Here is a 19,611-nt window from a genome sequence, read left to right on the forward strand (position 1 = left end):
GTAGCGACGGGGTCATGCTGAAAGAAGCGTGCTAAAGTCAATCACATGGATATTAGACTATGATATCAATCCAGCCTTCGCGAGGATTGCTTTCTGAATTCTAAAAAGTGAATTGCTTATGGGCTATGTATACCTCTAATCTGACATTCAGACTAGGTAGAAGAGTTGCTGCACCCGAAAGAGCAAAACAAATATCAAAAGCGATCCCCAAGGAAGGCAGAAGAGAATGATAGAAAGAAGCTGTGCAGATCATCTAAAACCGACATGGCAGGAATAGACAATTCCCTTACCGTACAGTCACTATTGACCTCTCATGGAGCCATTGCCCCTACTTAGTTCTTGTTGACATCGTCCATGTGGTCCATAACGGCGCACTTCCACTCATCGGTGCCGTAGTAGATGGTGTACTGATCGTTGGGAGACTCGCCCGTGGACAGCTTCTGACCATACTGCCAGAACAGATCGGCGGCGGTGCCCGAGCTCAGCGAGGTCTTTTGCCACTTCAGCTCGTCGGTGCAATGATTGCCCTTCATGCCATACTCCTCGAACAGGCATGGCTTGCCGGCAGCCTTGCAGGCCTTGGCGTGGTTCTCAACCCATCCATTGCCCCAGGCGTTGTCCTTGATACCCCCTGTAATATCAGGTCAGACTTCATTTCTTGGCTCATGTATACCATGGTAATCACTCACAGTCAGTGGTGTAAAGATGGAGCGTTCCGAAGTCAATGTCCGGGATAGCAAGGTTCTTCTCAAAGTCGTTTCCTTCGGTGGTGGAGTACGGGTACGACTGGTCCGAGCCAATGGTCAAGCCCATGCCCTCTAAAGAAACAGTTAGTCATATTCTACTGCATCCGCAACATACGTACCATCACCCAAGGCGACCATGTGGTTGGGATCCAGAGACTTGATGTAGGCACTGGTCTTGGTGGCCCAGCCGTGGATCACGTCAGGGCTGCATCCGTTGCAGCGAGGCTCATTGCCCAGCTCCCAAGCGAAGATGGCCGGAGAGTTCCTGTACCTCGAGACAACGGCCTTGATATAGGCCTGGTACACGCTCTGGATCTTTTCGTTGGTGAACCACTCAGTCTTGCTGCCGCCGTAGGCAGTGACATATGCGTTAAATCCGCCGTAGTCGTCCCAGCTGTTCACGAAAGGAATGATGAGCTTGACGCCGTGTTTTTCGGCGGCAGCAACCACATAGTCCAGACGCTGGAGACCGTCTTTGCCGGTGTTGATGGTGGAAGTGCCCTTGGCCTTGTCGTGGAGCTGGAAGTAGACCGTTCCGGGGCTGGGAGCGGTGTTTACATCGTTGAAGCCCCAGACACGAAGGATCTTCAATCCAGTTTGCTCCAAATGATCGAACACGGCGTCGATGTCCGCATCGTTCATTTGGAATGGGAGCCAGTAGGTGTTTGTGCCGGCGAAGTACTTGGTCTCGCCGTCAATCGAGAACTGCGTTCCATCCACCTTGGCGAAGGACCCGCTGCCTGTCGGGCGAGGGGCTGGCGAGGCGGACGACGAAGACGGCAGGGGAGTGGACTTCGACACTGTCGAAATTGACTTGTTGATGCCCGTGCTGACGGATGCGGTAATGGACACCGAAGGAGTGACAGACGGAGTGGGAGTGCTCGACACGGCGGCGGTCGTGGACGCGGCGCCTTGATTATGGGTTAGATCTCGTTTGTTCTTGGCACGGGCAAGTTAGTATTCTCTCACCAGGTACACACTGGCTAAACCACTCGTTCAGCTCCTCGCATGCCCATCCCGAAGGACACGCAGATGAGCCGGAGAAGGACTTGCCTCCACACTGGGCCCAAGGACCAGCCTGGGCCGACGCAGCTCCCACCACAGACAGGAGTGCGATAGACGAAAAGGAACGCATTGCGAGAAAAGAGCGAAAAGAAGTAAACGAATGAATGAAAGGATTTAAGGAAAGTTATCGTTTTGTGGAGCGGAAAGGCATGGACTCGAGGCCATCGCGAGCTGCTTTATAGTTTGCTCGGCCGATGCATCTGTCAAGCCGAGACTATCCACGACTCCTTGAAACCTTGAGAAATTAGGAAACGCTGTCATCCTCTCTGGAGTCCATCGGAGTTAGTATCAATTGACGCATTCAATGTTCTGCTTCAAGCTGTTTTGTCGAGTTTTTGTTCAGTAGAATCCACATGGCGGAGCAAGTTCCATGGGAGCGGGTGCCGAAGCGGACCCTTCTTCCTTGTCCGTTTAGGCAAGGATTGTCTTAGTTTGATACTCTTAGAGCTCTGAGAGGATCGATTAATTTATTCTGGGTCAGTTCCGTCCGGTCCCTGCGTCGCACATGTTAAACTAGTCAGTCGCTAGTTTTCTAAGCCGAAAGTATGTTTGGAGAGGGACGTCGAACAGGCAGACCCCAAGAATAGACAGGCGTTAACCCCATACCAGTCTAATGCACCTGGAACAAAGGTTAATCACAAGTCAAATCAACTATACGAAGGCCACGTTTCTAATCACGCACTTATAGAAAGCATCCCTCAAGAAATAAAAAGAAAGAATCATGTTCAAAGACAAAAACGGCACGGTATAGAGAACAACCTCATGCCACAACCGGCAAACGTCGCTCCCGAGGAAGCCGAGACGATGATTGGTACAGCGCCATGGACATGATATGAAATGGTCCCTGCGTTCATTATCCTGAAACACTTGCCTTGGTCTTTCCCTGCCCAAGAGACCGTTTCCTTTCGAAAAAGGAACTCAACACGACTATACAACGATTAGGGCTAGGAAAGAGATACAACCCTGAGAACTCACCTGTCTCAGAATCGTAGCCACCACCACACTTTCAACAGCCACGAAATGAAGGTAGTCCTACACGATACGCCACTGACTCAACTGAACCACACATTAGACACGGAAATGTAGAATGGTCGTTTTAGAACAAATGCTGTACCCGGGAATACCCCATTGGCAGGTCCTAAGAAGCCGAAAGACTGACCAAATCAAGAACTCACCATTAAGAGTCATGATATAGTCTATTTAGGGGTGAATATAAAATCGTACAGCGCACCTTCATTCTCAAAGCATTCTTTCAAACCAAACAAGTCCTGGAGACAGTCATTCTTTTCTACATCTATCAAGATGAAGTTCTTCATTCCCTGTATTGCCGCTATCTTTGCCACTGGAGTGCTGGCCGCTCCAACTCCCGACGCTTCTCTCGACGTTTCCCTGGACAAGAGGGCTGATCGCGGGCAATACACCGTCTCTGGTCTCGGAGCCCGCAAGAAGGCCATCATCCAAGCGGGCGGCAACTCCCTTGATCTCGCCATTGCCATGCTCGAAATGTAAGAAAACAAAATACACAATCCCGAAGTAGGCCGTTCGTTCTAACACGTAACGTACCAGTGAGGATATGAATACCGCCAACTACCCCTATGGCGACGGCAAGACCTACGACGCCGCCAACTTCGGTCTGTTTAAACAGAACTGGGGCTTGCTCCGCGAGTGCGCCCACCGCTACGGCTTCAAGGGGAAGTCGGAAGCCCAATGGAACGATGGAGCCGTCATGAAGTACGCTATTTTTCTGGAAATTTATTTCTTGACATGTTTTTCTTGGGACATTGACTGATACTTTAAAAGCTCGAACGTCTACGCCGACGTTGCGTCGCGCTGGGATTGCCAGAACTACTACGGTTACGATAAGTGGTTCGCTGGACACCGCAACGGTGCTTCTGGTCTTGCTAACCCCAACACTCCGGATATCCATAGTATGTTTTAATTATTCGATTGATATATTAATGACCCCTTGGAGCAGACGCTGATGAAATCAACTTATAGCCTACAAGTCCGCCGTCCAGTGGATCCAGCAGCAGATTGACAGCAACGAGAAGTACAAGTATGATGACACCCGCTTTTGGGTCAGCGTCGTGGCCATCTAAGTACATGTCTTGGTGAGATCTGCAGATTTCCGTGAACTGTGTTGGTTGCGATATTGACCTTGCTCTGTTGTATACTTTCTTCTCGTTGTAGCCCTTGTGCCGTTCTTTGGGGTATCATAGCATGTACTAGCTTGGGGAATTTATTCTTGATAGTCTTGTCTTTTTCCGACACTATGCCGTAGATTAATAATCGAAGTAAGAGTCTTTATAATCTATCAACTAGTAGTCCACTCCACAAGCCTAGTATCTACCGAATTAATATACGCTGCCATGGTATACGAAACAGCAAATCGGAAGTTAGGGGTTATAACAACTGCTCAGCACTAAGTCGGCACTAGCCCTAAGTCCATGCAAGTAACAAAGTGACCTTACTCACTAAGCTCCATAAACAAGATCAAGGATAACATGAGAATATATATCCTCATCAGCTCCCTGAATCCCTGCCCAATCGCAGCGTCTAGTCATGTCATAACCTGAACCCACATATGCATACTATACTAGCGACGATATAAGCATTTCGTGACCCCGCAACCATGAACGCAAGGGCTGCTATACGCTTCACCTTCACACCACTGAATGGGAGTAGGTCTGAGAGGTGCAGTGCGGGTCATATGTCGCCGGAGTTAGCCGAGTAAGGTGTGGAAGTTATTAAAGATGGAGTTACAGCCTTTTCTTGAAATATATTTGTGAGTGGATGTTGGCGAGGTCAGAGGTAGTTTTTGAGGTAGATTTGGGGCGGGTCACTATAGCTTACTCGCTGTGGAGTGTGGAATGCATATGTTGTTTATGGATTTTGTCCACAATATTTCCTTGGTAGTGATGATTGTTATAAGATAATCTGTACCAAGCACAATTGTCCTGCTAATCGTATACAGAGAGTAGAGTTTGGTATATATACATGAGTTTTATTGCCATTGATGTACATGTCTCAAGCAAATCCTGCATTTAGCGGTTTCCTATCGTTATCGTCGGAAGTTGCTAACAGCAGTATCATCCAAGTACCCTGTATAGGTTTCTGGCGTGCTGCATGGCTGTCAGAAGGCAGGGTCTCTATATAATGATATGGATTTGAACTCATTCATTGATTGAACGCCGTAGAAGGATACTTACTTCGTCTATCAGATAGTAAGTCTTTGATTCCCGTATTGCCCATACAATGAACGATATGTCGATTATCTTCTGAGCAAAGCAAAATATGTTCGCTAACAGAGGTCAGGCATGGCCATTCAATTCCTCGATATCAACACTGATGATTGATACTAAGCCAGATACGTTTCCGATGGCAATCGTGCCGTTGTAGTAGGCAGAGACCTTTGGTCGGTACTCAACTGGCAACCACAGAAACCTTTCTTGTCCGATGTATAGCCATTGGTCTCCCAATATCATATCTTTTCGTCGAGCTAGGGAGTTGGGCTCTTGAGCACCACTTGGACCAATACGCAATGTACCAAAGTCTCCTTCCAAGTAATTACCATCAGTTGCAAAGCGCAAATGACCAGTTCCGTTTCGGTAATGAGTCGAGTTACCATCAGAAGCATATACCAGTTCTCCGGTGTCTCTGTCCCATAAACGAATTGTTTGAGAAAGGGTCCCTGAAACAACAAATCTCCCGTTTGAAGAGATAGCTAGCTGATTAATTGCTCCGCAGTCCTGCAGTGTTTGAGAGAGTTTGTTCGTGGTTAAGTCCCAAATGCGGACCTTTGCGTCAATGGAGCCTGAGGCTATGAAGCTTTCATCAGGCGAAAATGCCACTGCTGTAATTTTGCTTTTGCATCCATCTAGCTCTCGCTGCAATGAGCCTGTGGTTGTATCCCACACCTGTAGCACATTACCAGAGCTCGAGGCAAGCTTTGTGCCACTTGGTGAGAATGCTATACACACCCAGTTTCCACCCCCATCTATGGAATAGAGTCGTTCTCCTGTTTTTATGTCCCATAGTGTAATTGTCCATTCTTCGTCAATTGACGCCAGCTGCTGACAATTGGGAGAAAATATGACACGATCAACCGCACTCGAATGGTCGTTCAGTGTCTGGTAAATCCCAAACGTATCCGTGCTCCATAGTTGAATAGCCGTGCTATCAGACCTCGGACGGAAAGCCACCAGGTGACTGTCTGGTGAAAAGGCGACTGTCTTTGATTTTCCTGAGTAATCATTCAGTATCTCTAGTGGCATGCCTGTTGCGAGGTTCCACAGTTGCAGTTTATAATCAGTGGAACCTGACGCTAGAAGCCTGCCATCTGGGGAGGTTATAGTCGCTGCGACTTCGTAGGAATGCTTTTGGAGAGCTTTAGGCACTGCAACCAGGTTTGTGTCCCAAACCCGTATGGTACCATCAGCAGAGCATGACACTAGCTGGTGACCATTTGGTGAGAAGGTTACCCCGAATATTTCGCGAGCATGGCCCTTGAATGTCTGAATTGGACTGTCCATGCTCTTGTCCCATAATTGGAGATTCTGTCCACCAGCAGTTGCCATCTTTCCATCGGGCGAAAATTCCAAAGACGAAATTCGGCCAGCAGTTAAAACTTTTCTCGAATTGCCTGTGGCCGCATCCCATGACCGAATTGTTCCGTCCCTAGAGCCCGAGACCACGAGCTCGTTGTTCGGTGAAAATCTCACTGCTGTGACGAAGTCGTCGTGCTCTGAGGTCCACAGCAAAGCTCCTATCTCTATATCCCAAACCCTGACCGTATAATCCCAAGAGCCAGATACTATCAGCTTGCCATTTGGTGAAATTGCCACTGCTTGAACAAAATTTTCGTGGTCCTTCAGGGTTTGTACTACTGAACAAGTAGCTAGATCCCAGATTTTGACTGTATTGTCGTTGGACCCCGACACTAGTCGCTTACCATCTGGTGAGAAAACGAGGGCTTTCACTGTAGAAGTGTGGTCTGCCATTGTCTTCTGCAGTACACCTATGGCAATATCCCACAACTGAATATCTTCGCCAGAGCTGGTTGCTACCAACTTATTATCCATTGAAAATGCGACAGTTGAGACATCATAATCGTGCTCCAAGGTGTGGAGTAAAAGCCCTGTGGTTGGATCCCAAAGTTTCACTGTGTAATCGTTAGAACCAGAGGCTATCAGTCTACCATCTGGCGAGAATGCAACCACATTCACGTCCTTGCTATGTTCCAGAGTTAGAAGTTGTGAATCCCAGTGTACTTCCACTCTAGGCAACGTAACAAAGCGCCTAGATATGTCACCATGAAAAGCGTTCCTCACAATAGACTTTTCTGGCGCAAACATCAGGGCAGCAGAGTAGAATTGAAGGGGTGCAGTGTTGGCAATCCATATATTCTTTAAAATGAAGCGATTAGCGTCGTAAAGGAACGCTGATACTATTGGACTGGAATCAGGCTTGAAGCAGGTCAGTGTAAACTCAGAAGGCGAGTCATTCCGATGGTATGAGAATGTTAAACATACCTGCACCGAGGTTTGTAATGTCCTGATAGCGCTCACAGTCTCTGAGGCCAACCCCAGGATACTCATTGCTTCCAACCAGTGGAGGAAATGCGTTTCCAGAAAGGTGTGGATATTGTCTTGATCTTTAATCCTATAGCTTCCGCACTCTAAATGATGTATCCAGTAACGACATGAGTACTGAAGTTCTGCTGAAATATGGTCCCGAATAATTTCGTCACTTATCTCATCCCGCAATGTTCCGTCATTTGGCAATTGACAAATATTCCTTGACAGCCCGCCCTTTGCTCTAGTCATCACACTAATGCATCTGAGCAATGTCTCCTTATGCGTCTGCTTCTCATCAATCCAGAACTCAGTCTTTGTACGGATTTTGGGATGAAGGAGAAAATCCCGAAATGATTGATGAAATATCTGTATAGGACTATCTTTGTCATCAGGGATACTCAAAACCGAATGTAGATAGTCCAATCTCCGATTGACATCACTGGACGAGATTTCTAGGAGGCTTGCTAGGGATGTGGGTGAAAGCGGATTAGCAAGAATGATGATTGTGCCAACAATCACTCGATATTCAGAAATCAGCTGATCTCTCTCGTCTTCATCTTCGTCTTCGTCTCCACTACGGAGAATTTGCTCAAAGACCGGAATATAAGTATGCTCAAGTTTCGATATATGACTTGTAGCTGTGCTCGACTGAGTTCCTGATCCTAGAACAAGGGCCAGGCGCTTCTCTGGGTCCCATTTCCTATCTGCGATAAAGCGACACATGGTAGCGGCTGAAATGAATAACGGACTCGCAACGTTGACCAAGTTCTGAATAGTCTGCTCTCCAGGCCATTCTTGCGGAAGCGAGTGTTTTCGCCTTATCTCTTCAAATCTATCGGATATGAAGAGCAGTATATCGTGCTTAATGGAAGACTCCACAATCTGGTGGATGCTGAAATCACGATGAGCGTCCGTTGAAACATTATCAAATCCCTGGCGGATTGGCAGCTCTGGGCGGCTGGTCAGGAAAACCCGGATCGAGACCGAGCTAGACGGTGGCACCATGGGTAAAAGGCGAAGTAGAAGCTCAATATCATTCTCGGATTGACATTCATCCAGCGCGTCAATCACTATTACCAGGACTGAAACTTGCGCTCGGTCATCTTGAATACTTGATAGCGGCTCAAGCAGCAACCTGTTGAACTGCTCTACGAGAGATTTCGTTGATATGGAAGGATCTCTCTGGATTGCCCGTCGGATGCTGGGTATGAGTCGAGGTTCATGAATAACCAATTGTCGTACTATGGTCGGAAACAGCTTTTCAGCTGTCCCACAGTCCGTCTTTCCTCTCTTAAAGAAGAAACTTGCCCCCAGAAGGCCTTCTTCCTGGAGCAGTCTGCAAACAGTACGTGAAACAGTAGATTTGCCTGTTCCTGCCATTCCATTTAACCAAAAGATACGCTCGCTCTGGGAGAGGTGTGACCATTCTGTTATATGTTTCAACAGATCTGTTCTAGTCCCTGGGAGACACTCAACCTCATGTTGATTTTTGTACGAGTCAAAAGCAGCGCCGTCAGCCATAGTTAATTGGCAGAGCTCCATCTCTCGACTGATATCTTGGATCCCACTTAGCACATTGTCAATTTGACGAAGGATATCCTCGGCCTGTTCTTGGCAGGATATTCGTTGATCAATCGAGACCCATTTCTCCAACTGCGCCTCCTCCTCGCCGATAGCGACCCTGAGTGCACTCAGTGGCTGATCAGTAAGGTCTGTCACACTAAGGACAAATTTTCTCCCAACCCCTGATTGCTGTGTTGAAATAACCTTGGCTGAATAACGTAAGATTGCAGTATATACGCGGATGATAGCACTCCGGAGCATGTCTTTCATCCTGGGGTTGCTGCTCCGGCCTGAGCACTCAATCTCTAGAAAGGCGCATCGACTCAGTACGTCGGTGAGAAACCCCGACGCTTGAAAAATTGAAGCTTGCAAATCTTGATGATTCTGGACCATCTGTTTTCCATCAGCTAATCTTGTGTAAGTATCATCATGGACCGACCTCACGTACACTTAATCCCACCGATACTAATCGCCAGACCCTGTCCGCATACCCTGTGGGGTCAAAAGCAGCGACAGCACCGATAATATCACTGAAGGATAGTGTGGCACTGACTATTTTGAGAGCAGAATCTCGGATGTTGATGTCCTCTCCACTTGACCTTTTGATCTTCAATCCCCTTCTTTGATGCTCATCGTACTGCTTCTTTGTTGTCTCGATAACCGAGTTTACTATTTCCACCATCTGAGACGCGCGGTTTGCATGATTACCCCCGTTTGACTCATGTAGCAGCTTCAGCCTTCGTTGGTCCTCAGGATCCAGATTGGCATAGGCGGCCTTCCATAGATACTGTCGGTCTGACTGGGCCGAATCTGAACTTTCTGTTGTATCGTTTCCCCGTTGATCCTGGGAACTGTTCTCCGGTTCTTCAATTGTTGGATAGGCGCCTGCGCCCGACGCATCAGTATTAGGTGATACGCCATTCCTATTTACTCGGTCTTGGCCTGGACCTTCAGTTTTCTTCTCTGACTTCTTGTGGCGGTCCCTCCTGAAGAGCTGTTTAATATGGAATCCCATTGTGTCTGGAATTCCTGGTGAGCCATCGGTATAGGGAGGAGGGCATGAGATCGGGGGGTGAGATAGGCGCCAGCTCATCGGCCATTAAGTATCGGTCCATCGTCCAACCAGAACACATCATAAGCGCCAGACAATTAATTGTGGGTGTACGCTGATAGGCTTAACCCAAAGTAGGAGCTCAGGATGCAGTGCGATGATTAGTGCGCAGCCTAGTCTCATGGTGCTTGCTTTTTCTTTCTTGGCATCTGGAGATTTTGGCGTTGGGATGCTTTCGTCTGGTATCGATCTTCGATTGAGAGCATGGCTTGCAAAGAGAGGCTGGACTAAAGGTATCTGTGCGAAGTTGTACCTGTGCAGTTAGCATAAGCATTGAATATATTCTGTATGTTGTATTCGGGGTTTCCTAGCTTTCTGACAGCTCTTGCATTAAATGACCGGGGAAGAGGATTCCGGGATGGATACCTTCTCTACTACCGAGCCTGATAGCATCTGCCGCCATTCGCATTCTTTATTTCATTTCTTTCTCTTGTTAGATTTATTTTTTGGTTTCTTTTATGCATAATCAAGTAAATAAAATATGGCCTTATACATACCTTTCCAGACGATACCAAGATGGTCGAGAGGTTTATCTCTCGAGTATGCTCTGTAGTACGTTAAATTAACACGCGAGTTCCAACTATGGGATAAAGGCAATCTATTATATCTATTATCAGATCATCAGCATATTATACAAACTCTAGGATGGACCATAAAATTGCCAAGGACTTTGAATAGAGTTATTGTTCGAGCGGTAACTCTATGTACGTTTGTCTCAGAGAACCGTGGAATCCCGACAATAGGAACCGTGGCGTGGTGTCCAACCATAATCTAAAACATTTATTATCAACGATGGGTTTCGGTTTATGGAGCATTGCCAACGTCCCAAAAGACTACGCCACTCGCAATAGGATGGAATGAACTCTACTAACCTTATGATATGACATATAACACTTTCAGGTCGAGAGCCATTATGGTATTGATTATTGATTCCAGTGGTTGACTCTAAAGATGTAGCCGTGTGAATTACTCGATTGTGGGTTTGCTATTCGCTCTATAGCGCTGTATTTACAGGAGAAATAGGAAGTGCGTATGTACATATAAATACACCTTCAACTTGAAGGCGAGGTTATCTTAACGGAAAAAGAATGCTGTACACGACGGCATGCACTAGACATGCAATTAATGCACTGAGAAATAAGTAAAAATGATAAAAGAAAAGAAAAGAGAGAGGCTCTATCTAGTGTTTTCAGTACAATATATGAACTTATAGATGTATAAGAATGAAAGACAAGAAGAGAAATGGTAGAACCGACTTTCGGTTCAAAGTAGAAAGAATGAATACAAAATCAATTAAAAGGAGACGATAGTAGAAGGTAGGGAAAACAAGATACAAACTGAATATTTGTCTTTGAGGGCAGTAACAAGGTATCTCACAAGAAATATCTCACCGATATTCGTGATAGTTTATACCGGTCTCGAATAAAGACTCAAAGCGAGAGGTGTATGTATACCTACCCGGATGCTCTCTTTCCCTTCGGGACTCGGGCCAGCCAGTAAATGAAAACTGCCGCGCCAACATTAAACACGATGTACACCCACATCAGACCGAAATTCCGCCAGGCTTCGTCATACTTGCTCACTATCGAAGCAAGGAACGTATCAGTTTTGCTGATCGTACAGAAGGCACAGTCAGCTGTGGCTTCCGGGTCCTGCAGATATCCCTGGGCCTCCTGGATATATGCTGCCATATATTGCTGGCAGGTTTGATTTGCTGGGGGGTCAAAGTGGAGAAGCTCAACAGCCTCGCACTGAACATCGGTTCCAGACAGACCAGTAGACAACATCGCAGAGACCAAATAGGTGAATGGTGATACACGATACATGAAGATCCAGAATCCAGGCATATTGTCTGGGGTTGCTAGGACACCACAGAAAATAAGGCAGAGGGAGAAGAGCAAAGTAGCAATATTACCACCCGTCTCAGCCAGCTCTATACCTGCGATAACCATATGGGCAAAGGTAGAAGTGAAGAGTAGGAATACCCAGATAAGTAGAAACATAAGACCTCCACGTTCAGTCACTGCGTCGGTAGGCTTCGCGTTATTATATAGCCCGATCGGGTAGTACCAGCAGAAGAACATCAGCGCTGCCATTAGAGTATTCCAAGGCAATTCAACAAGGATATTAGCTGTCATAAAGGCTTGCCAGGAATATGTTTTCGATGGACGTTCACGAACTTCATACAGCGACCGTTGTGTGACGAAATGAGGCATAATCTGTTGCACTAAATTTCCGAAGATTGTCATCAACATAAATACGCTGAACATCTGATTCTGCATCCCTTGAATTGAATTCTTGGCATGGAAAAATGAGAATCCGATATAAATGGACGTCAGGACAGAAAGGGCAGTTTTAGACCAGATATAGCTTGGTGTGCGGTAATATTGGGCAAAGACACGGATCAGACATTCCCATAACTGAATATAGAATGGTGCCGCATATTCCCTAAAGGCCTCTGGGTCGGAGTTATCCTCTGGCTTCACAGATAGGGTTGACTTCAACTCGGCAAGATGTTCCTTAACCTTCGCATGCTCGGGGCTTTCGCGCCACACCTTCGGCCAGTCTATATCACTATGAGATCCTGGAGCTGCTCCAATCACATCCAGCATCCACTCGGCTGGGTTCTCTCCAGGAGATAAGCGCTGTGCACCATTGCGTTCAAAGTAGTTTGAAAGGGTAGTAGAGTTTTCGCCAATCTCACCAAAGTAGATTGTCTTTCCACCTTTCGCCAAGAAAAGAAGGCGATCAAAACGCTGAAACAACATGGCAGATGGCTGATGAATAGTACAAAGGATTGCCTGGCCGTGTTGGGTCAAAGTATCGATCAAATCCAGGATTGACCAGGAGGTTTGACTGTCAAGACCTGAAGTAGGTTCATCCAAAAACAACAAAAGCTGGGGTTTTGCAGCAAGTTCAACTCCAATGGTCAAACGCTTACGCTGTTCGACATTCAAACCTTCTCCAGGCACTCCAACAACTGCATCAGCATAAGCCTCCATACCAAGAAGTCTGATAACTTCCTCAACGTAGTCAAGTTTCTCCTGGTGGCTGACGTGCGCTGGCTGACGCAATATTGCGCTAAATCTGAGGGCTTCACGAACAGTAGATGTAGACAAGTGAAGATCCTGCTGCTGCACGTATCCTGTTTTGCGCTGGAAGGATTGGTCGCGAGGGCGTCCATCCACAAGCATCTCGCCAGTAATAACTCCCATGGTAACGCGTGTAGCGAGCACATCCAATAACGTTGTTTTACCTGCTCCAGAGACTCCCATCAAGGCGGTACAGGTACCAGGCTTAACCCAACCGTCAACGTGGTCCAGAATTCTCCTGGGTTGCCCCTTAATCTTAATATCGTAACAGACATCCTTCCATTGGAAGATTGCGGTTTGTCTTTGGATTCCCGCTGAAGCTTGAGGAGCAGATTCGTCGGTTTTCGGTGCACCACCCGCCTCGGGCGACTCTAGATCGGTCTTATCCAGGGGTGTTTTCGGTCCATGCCCACGTCGAAATAAGAGCACTTCACCTTTTGATTTCTGCTCTGAGATATATTCCGTGGACGCAAGATACGTGAAAGCAAAGAACACTAGGAAGCCGATCATAATACCCAAGTTTCTCCACAAATGCCCTTTGACATACCGAAAGCTCTGTTCAAGGTAGACTGTCCCTTGCACTATAGTAGAGCCAGTCTCTGCTCCAACTGTAGAGCAAATACGATTCTCCATCGGCATACTGTCGTACACTCCTTTAGATGGGATAATTTGAGAGCATTCGAAGTGACGGCCGTGGAACTCATTTACCATGAAGCTTTCAAAGGCGTAGGATATGGGATTAATGTAGTTCATCCAACGGGACCAGCCGAGCATATTTCTGGTAGGAATAACAAAACCTGTATAGATCACCATACCCAGGATCAAGATTGCCGCAGGGACAAGTGCTTGGGACAGAGAGCGAGACGTCGCTGCAATCGTTCGGAAGATCATTGACATGGTGTAGGTGGTGACCACGGAAAAGAGCCAGAATGTCCACCAAGCTCCTGCATCGCGCCGTAGGTTGGTCATAAAGTACAACGGAAGATTGAAAGTGATTGAGTTAATAATTTTGTAAGGTGTGTCGCACAGCATAGACGCAACAGCCTCTGCAAACGGATGGTAGAAGGCATAGCGAGCTTGCTTTTCCACAATCGGCCTTTGGGCGTACAGAGTCAGAATTTCCAAGGCACTGGAGAACGCATTTAGAAGCACTGCGTAGAACAGTAAAGCTCCTCGAGAGTAAAAGCTGGCGGAATTATCCTGGAGATTGAAGAAAACTGAAGCAACAATTAAGGCTATAATGAAGTTGCCAATTAAAGCGGTTACCGTTAAACTGGAATCACCTCGGAGGCGCTGGAAACCACGGACGACACAAAGAGAGATCTGCTGCCATACCGAGATCGTGTAAGGGGATTTGACGCGTTGATGCTTTGCCTGCATAGCTTTGCGAGCATCAATAAATGATTGATAGGAGGCGCCACCAATTGGGTACTGTTTCTCGAACTCATCGATTTCCAGAATCAGTTTTGCCCGAGCATCGCTTTGTTTCCATGCAGCGGCAAACTCATCTGGAGTGCGAGGCACGCGGTTTTCAAACCCGGGGCGGACCTTTCTTTCCGAAGGGCTGGTAAGAGATGTTAAGAAATCAGCTGTTGTCTGCCGATCGGGGCACTCAAATCCCATATCCACAAAAAACTGCTTAGCCTCCGTCGTTCGGCCAAAATAGATTTGCCTTCCCTCATAGAGCACCGTCACCTTATCAAAGACGTCATATGCGCTTTGCGATGCCTGATAAATAGCCACGCAGGCAGCAGTGCCAGCGTATTTGCTCATCAAGGCTAGATTCTTACAGAATTCCAAAGCATTGGCACTGTCAAGACCTCTAGTACTGTTATCCCAGCACTGAAGCGGTGCCTGGCTCAATGTAGCTTCTGCAATACTGACACGCTTTCGCTCCCCACCGCTGACTCCTCGGACATAATCGTTGCCGACACGGGTGTTGATCGTATGGGATAGCCCCAGCATTGTCATTACCACATCTCTCATATGCTCGGCGTACTGTTGTCGGCTAACACCCTCCAAGCGATTTCTAGGAGCTCTGGCAAGGGCTGCAAACTTCAGAGTATCGCCAACAGAAAGCTGTGGGAAATGAACATCAGTCTCGGCTGAGTAAATCGCTTCACCCTTGAACGCATGGTGCATCAATTTCGCAGGTATGCCTAAGCGTCGCATTAGTATCCACAAACAAGAGGGTAGGTTGGTGGGTGTGGGGAGCTGGAGAAGGAAAATGTGTATGCATACCTTGATAGTTGAGTGTCGAGTCATCTGACATCTGAATACCGTTCATTTCCCCAGAAATCGTCTTGAGAAATGTAGAACATCCACTTCCCGGTCTTCCTAACACCACCAACATCTCACCACTTTTCACCAGGCCATCGAATTCGCGAAGGATCTGGATCTTTTGCATTTTGATTCCCATCAACTTGCGGGCAATAGTACCTATCTCTAGGAGCGAGTTCAACACATCCTTTTGATAGTCTGTTGGAGATCCGAATCCATGAACGTTTAGATTCTTGAAGGCAACACCGGCTGTTCGGTCTGGATACTGCTCAGGGTCTCTAGAGCGAATGGCAAGCAGCATCTTAAGCCAGTCTCTTGGCTTGAAATTTGGACTATCAGGGTTGACAGTTGACTCGGGGTCGTTCACAAAGAACGGGTTTTCAATGGCCCCTTTCGCAGAGATTCGAGTCGATTGCCGGGTGAGTCGTCGAGCTAAATCACCCACCCGAGCCTCCATCTTTTCTTCGTTATCCTCCTGCAGTGTCAAGGCATCCTCGCTTTTGTCTCGATCGCCGTACTGAGTGGCTGAAGTTGATGGAGCATCGTCATCTGTATCGCCATGGCTCCGCTGAGGGTTGTTATGACTAACCACAGACTGCTGCTGGGGAACGTTTGGATTGACTGCCCCTAAGAAGGACATTTTGAATTGACTAGCCTCCACCTTCAGACTGCTCCTCCCATTGACGATGCAGACCGAAGATCAGCTGGTAATGTTACCTTGGCGTCACCGATGAAGCACGAAAAGTGCGACAAGTGGGGACCAAAGCTTTACGTTAATCAACTCAATGAAAAACTAGAGGCCTTGCTTGAAAAGACTTAAATTAGATCGTCTAGCTAAGGATACAACTGCCACAGGGACAAGTAGATGATTATATAGGACTCCATTCTAATCGTCTACGCGCAGGCAACCGGCGAGAAGGGTCCACATCCAAGGGGCAAAAATAATGATAAACGATGCGGATGAACACTCCGCTGCACAGTGAACGTCCGGGGTCCGAGCAATGCCTTATCGGAAAATGGCTGTCCTGATGTGTCGAGCCCTACCCTCCAGCGCTAGCAATTATGTGATCTGGAAGAGTTTTATGGTTTTGACTCCCGATTTCCGAGCCAACCACATTACCGGACGGGGCATGCTGACGGTATATATATTGCCTCTAGGGATCGAAAACGTGGGGTCTCCACCTGGCCGCAGCCTGGAGTTGATAAGGGGATGGATATCAAACAACCGATCCCATGTCTTCGGAGGTGAACGGGGAGTCAGTGGCCGAGCCACGCCTGAGGCTTGATCTGTATCAATACCGTGTAACTTACAGTACAAAACGAACATCCGTCATCCGGGGATGCCAAGACATGAAAAGGATTTAGTCTCAGCAACGACCCAGCCATAGGCTCCTGCAACATTATTCCTCGGCTGGAGGATTTCCCGAATAAGCCCTGCCCTGTGGCTCAAGATCGACAGTGGTTACTCCGTTCCAGACCAAAGAGACCATGATGCCCCACGACAAGTCCTTGGAGTCTGTCTCCATCCCATCTATTTCACCTTTTCTTAACATCATCACATAGCACTTGTCGACTTCCCCATCATAGAATAATGGGTCGCAGCAGCCAGCAAGTGGATTCTCATCGACATATACCTCATGATCCCATGAGCAAGACACATGCACAGGAAGATATAGGGGTTGCGAAACAGGAGCCTCCAAGATACAAAGTGCGCGGTCCGGTTCATCCAACCACAACACGTTACTGATGACCCCCCAGGTTTGCAATGCATGCCGTCGCAAGAAGCAGAGTGGCGACCTCGGCGCAATGCTCAGATGCTCTATATGCCGAGAACGACGAGCTGCTGGTACGCGCAATGAGGAGAGATATAGAGCAGATATGAGAAGGTACTGTAGAACTGAAGCATCAATATTTCGTATTTACAGGGCAAAAGTCTTACATGCTAAGTGAAGACGTGTGATGATCAACCGACTGGAAACGAACATCGAACGGATGGAATCTCGATTACATGAAATGGGGCTTAGACTGAGCGAGAGCAGCACAAGTACTACTCAAGAATTTCTTTGCTCAAATGCTCCTGTGTTAGAACACTCCGATAAGAATACCGCAAGTGACCCGAATTTTGCAAACTTTTGCGCTGGCCCGGAGCCAAACCGCGTGAGCACTACTAGCAGTGCTGATGCTATTCCAGGCATAGTATTCTCATCCCAACAAGTAGAGAATTGGCCGCCGTGTCTTGCATCTTTTTCGATTCCGCGGTCGTTGGTCGACGCCCCACTTTCGAGAGGTCAGATTCCGTATACTTAATGATCTTATCTACTAGTAAGATCTATGTGAGCTAATACGATTCTAGGCTTCTCGGCTCTCTCTCAAAAAGGGATAGAGTGGATATCTCAGAAAGCTGGAAATGTATCGTTAGGGAATCTCTCTTCATTCCTGTCGGCGAACGATCTTGATGAAAATCCAGGCAATAGTCCTCTCGGCGGCCCATTTCCGTGCCGAGTGTTTTGCTCACTGCCAACAAAAGAGGAGACTGTCTCTCTTGTACAAGAATTTATCGAGGATTTCAATATGCTGTTCCCAATTTTCCAGCGGTCTGAGCTGCTATCCCTCTTCAATCAGAAAAGCTTGGACATGAGAGTTCAAACACCGAGTCAATGGGCCTGCATCAATGCAGTACTAGCAACGGCATGTATGATCCGCCCTCGAGACGAAGGGTCTGGGCCAGATCATCATCAGAAAAGCTGGCTGTTCATCCAAAACGCATTAGAAGTTGTGAATGAGCTCTGTCTTGGCCCCCCAAACCTGTTGGGCCTCCAAGCGCTTCTACTGTTGGTATTACTCGACACTCACATATGTTTAGGTGCATGGCCCGAGCTAACTTTTCGTATAGGTTACTTTTTTTATAGGAACGTCGGCTGAACATCCTTGTGGTTTTTTGCTCTCCGCTGCTATTCGCATGTGTCACGAACTTGGCCTGGGCAAGACAGAAGATGGCTCTCCTTTGTGTATGCAAGAGATCCACCACAGGCGGACAGTATTTTGGATCGCTTACTGCTTAGATCGAGAGTATGGCTATTATGACTGACATTCTACTCCATAAGGTCTGGACTAATTCTAAGCAGGTTATCCCTTCGGTTCTGTGAACCGCCAGCGCAAAGCGATGAAGACTTCAGTGCGAGCTTACCCATGGAAGCACCAACTGACAGCAAATATACTATACCAACCAGCGATCTCTCTGGAAGTTTCAATGCGTTCCGGTCATGTTGCCAGCTTGCCATGATCAAGGGGCAGCTTTATAAGGACCTTTACTCCCCCGCTGCGGAGGATAGGCCCCTGAGCCAGATCATCGCTTCGGTCGGGGTGCTAGACGAGAAGCTCCAGGAGTGGAAACGAAGCATTCCACCTGAATATCAGCCGGAAAATGGCGGACCCGATCGCCCCCGGTCAACAATGTCGCCAGTATTACTCCTGCTACATTATTCATACTTTCACTGCATGATTGCAGTTCACCGTCGTGTTGCCGCCGGGGGACTAAGCATCGGGACGGATCTTCTGGAGAAGAATGACTTTACGAGCTCGCCCGCCTCGTTATCCAATCCTAGGGTATTGTTGTCTACGTCGCTCTGCTCAAAAGCCGCCAGAGCATCTATCAACCTTACAAACTATTTGTCGCAGGAGAATATACCTTTTTTCGGGTCAGTGTCACTGGGCACTTCGCTCTGAAAGCTGCTAACGTTTCCTGCAGGTCTTTGGTCTATTACCCAGTGGTTGCATCAATAGCGCTTTCATGGAGCATAATACGTAACCCTCAAGATGCTTATCGAGGATATAATTTGAAACTCATCAGCCGGATGGAGGACTATCTGGCCTCTCAAGCTTTCTGCAAAGCCTTTGAGGGGATACGGCGCCTTGTGAAACAGTGCGCTGAATACCGCTCTATTGCGGAAGCTGCGGTGAAGGCCACAATGTAGCTATGCTATGTCGCCAGCGTGACTCGATCAGACACCATTACGAACTGCTGCCCATACCACCACCCATCTCTCACGGCGTTATTGTGATGGAAATGTTTAATGAATATACCCAGTGCAGGAGAATATCAATGGAGATAATCCTCGTGAAACCAAACCATGCAAGCTCTAACACGATCATTATTGCAGTTTATGCCGGTAAATTTA

General features: G+C 47.5%; 5 protein-coding genes across 5 annotated transcripts; 2 read left to right on the top strand and 3 right to left on the bottom strand.

The window, feature by feature from the left end:
* Positions 1-332: 332 nt before the first annotated feature.
* manF (putative endo-1,4-beta-mannosidase) lies at positions 333-1,881 on the bottom strand (the record flags this gene model as incomplete). The annotated part of the gene is made up of 4 exons (XM_015553904.1): positions 333-631; positions 690-818; positions 866-1,657; positions 1,716-1,881. The coding sequence occupies 4 exons, from the start codon at positions 1,879-1,881 to the stop codon at positions 333-335; spliced, it is 1,386 nt and encodes a 461-aa protein (XP_015403672.1).
* Positions 1,882-3,113: 1,232 nt separating this feature from the next.
* ANOM_008649 (uncharacterized protein) lies at positions 3,114-3,910 on the top strand (the record flags this gene model as incomplete). The annotated part of the gene is made up of 4 exons (XM_015553905.1): positions 3,114-3,316; positions 3,378-3,542; positions 3,612-3,739; positions 3,810-3,910. The coding sequence occupies 4 exons, from the start codon at positions 3,114-3,116 to the stop codon at positions 3,908-3,910; spliced, it is 597 nt and encodes a 198-aa protein (XP_015403671.1).
* Positions 3,911-5,122: 1,212 nt separating this feature from the next.
* ANOM_008650 (NACHT and WD40 domain protein) lies at positions 5,123-9,965 on the bottom strand (the record flags this gene model as incomplete). The annotated part of the gene is made up of 2 exons (XM_015553906.1): positions 5,123-9,343; positions 9,399-9,965. 2 exons carry the CDS (start codon positions 9,963-9,965, stop codon positions 5,123-5,125), a joined length of 4,788 nt encoding a protein of 1,595 aa, XP_015403660.1.
* A 1,550-nt stretch (positions 9,966-11,515) lies between these two features.
* ANOM_008651 (pleiotropic drug resistance family ABC transporter) lies at positions 11,516-16,073 on the bottom strand (the record flags this gene model as incomplete). Its single annotated transcript, XM_015553907.1, has 2 exons — positions 11,516-15,312; positions 15,395-16,073. 2 exons carry the CDS (start codon positions 16,071-16,073, stop codon positions 11,516-11,518), a joined length of 4,476 nt encoding a protein of 1,491 aa, XP_015403661.1.
* Positions 16,074-17,024: 951 nt separating this feature from the next.
* ANOM_008652 (fungal specific transcription factor domain-containing protein) lies at positions 17,025-19,407 on the top strand (the record flags this gene model as incomplete). Its single annotated transcript, XM_015553908.1, has 7 exons — positions 17,025-17,141; positions 17,192-17,319; positions 17,386-17,720; positions 17,787-18,268; positions 18,327-18,502; positions 18,559-19,131; positions 19,182-19,407. 7 exons carry the CDS (start codon positions 17,025-17,027, stop codon positions 19,405-19,407), a joined length of 2,037 nt encoding a protein of 678 aa, XP_015403659.1.
* Between the last annotated feature and the right edge of the window lie 204 nt (positions 19,408-19,611).

Source organism: Aspergillus nomiae, assembly GCF_001204775.2.
Source record: "Aspergillus nomiae NRRL 13137 chromosome Unknown contig00319, whole genome shotgun sequence".
Lineage (NCBI taxonomy): Eukaryota > Fungi > Ascomycota > Eurotiomycetes > Eurotiales > Aspergillaceae > Aspergillus > Aspergillus nomiae.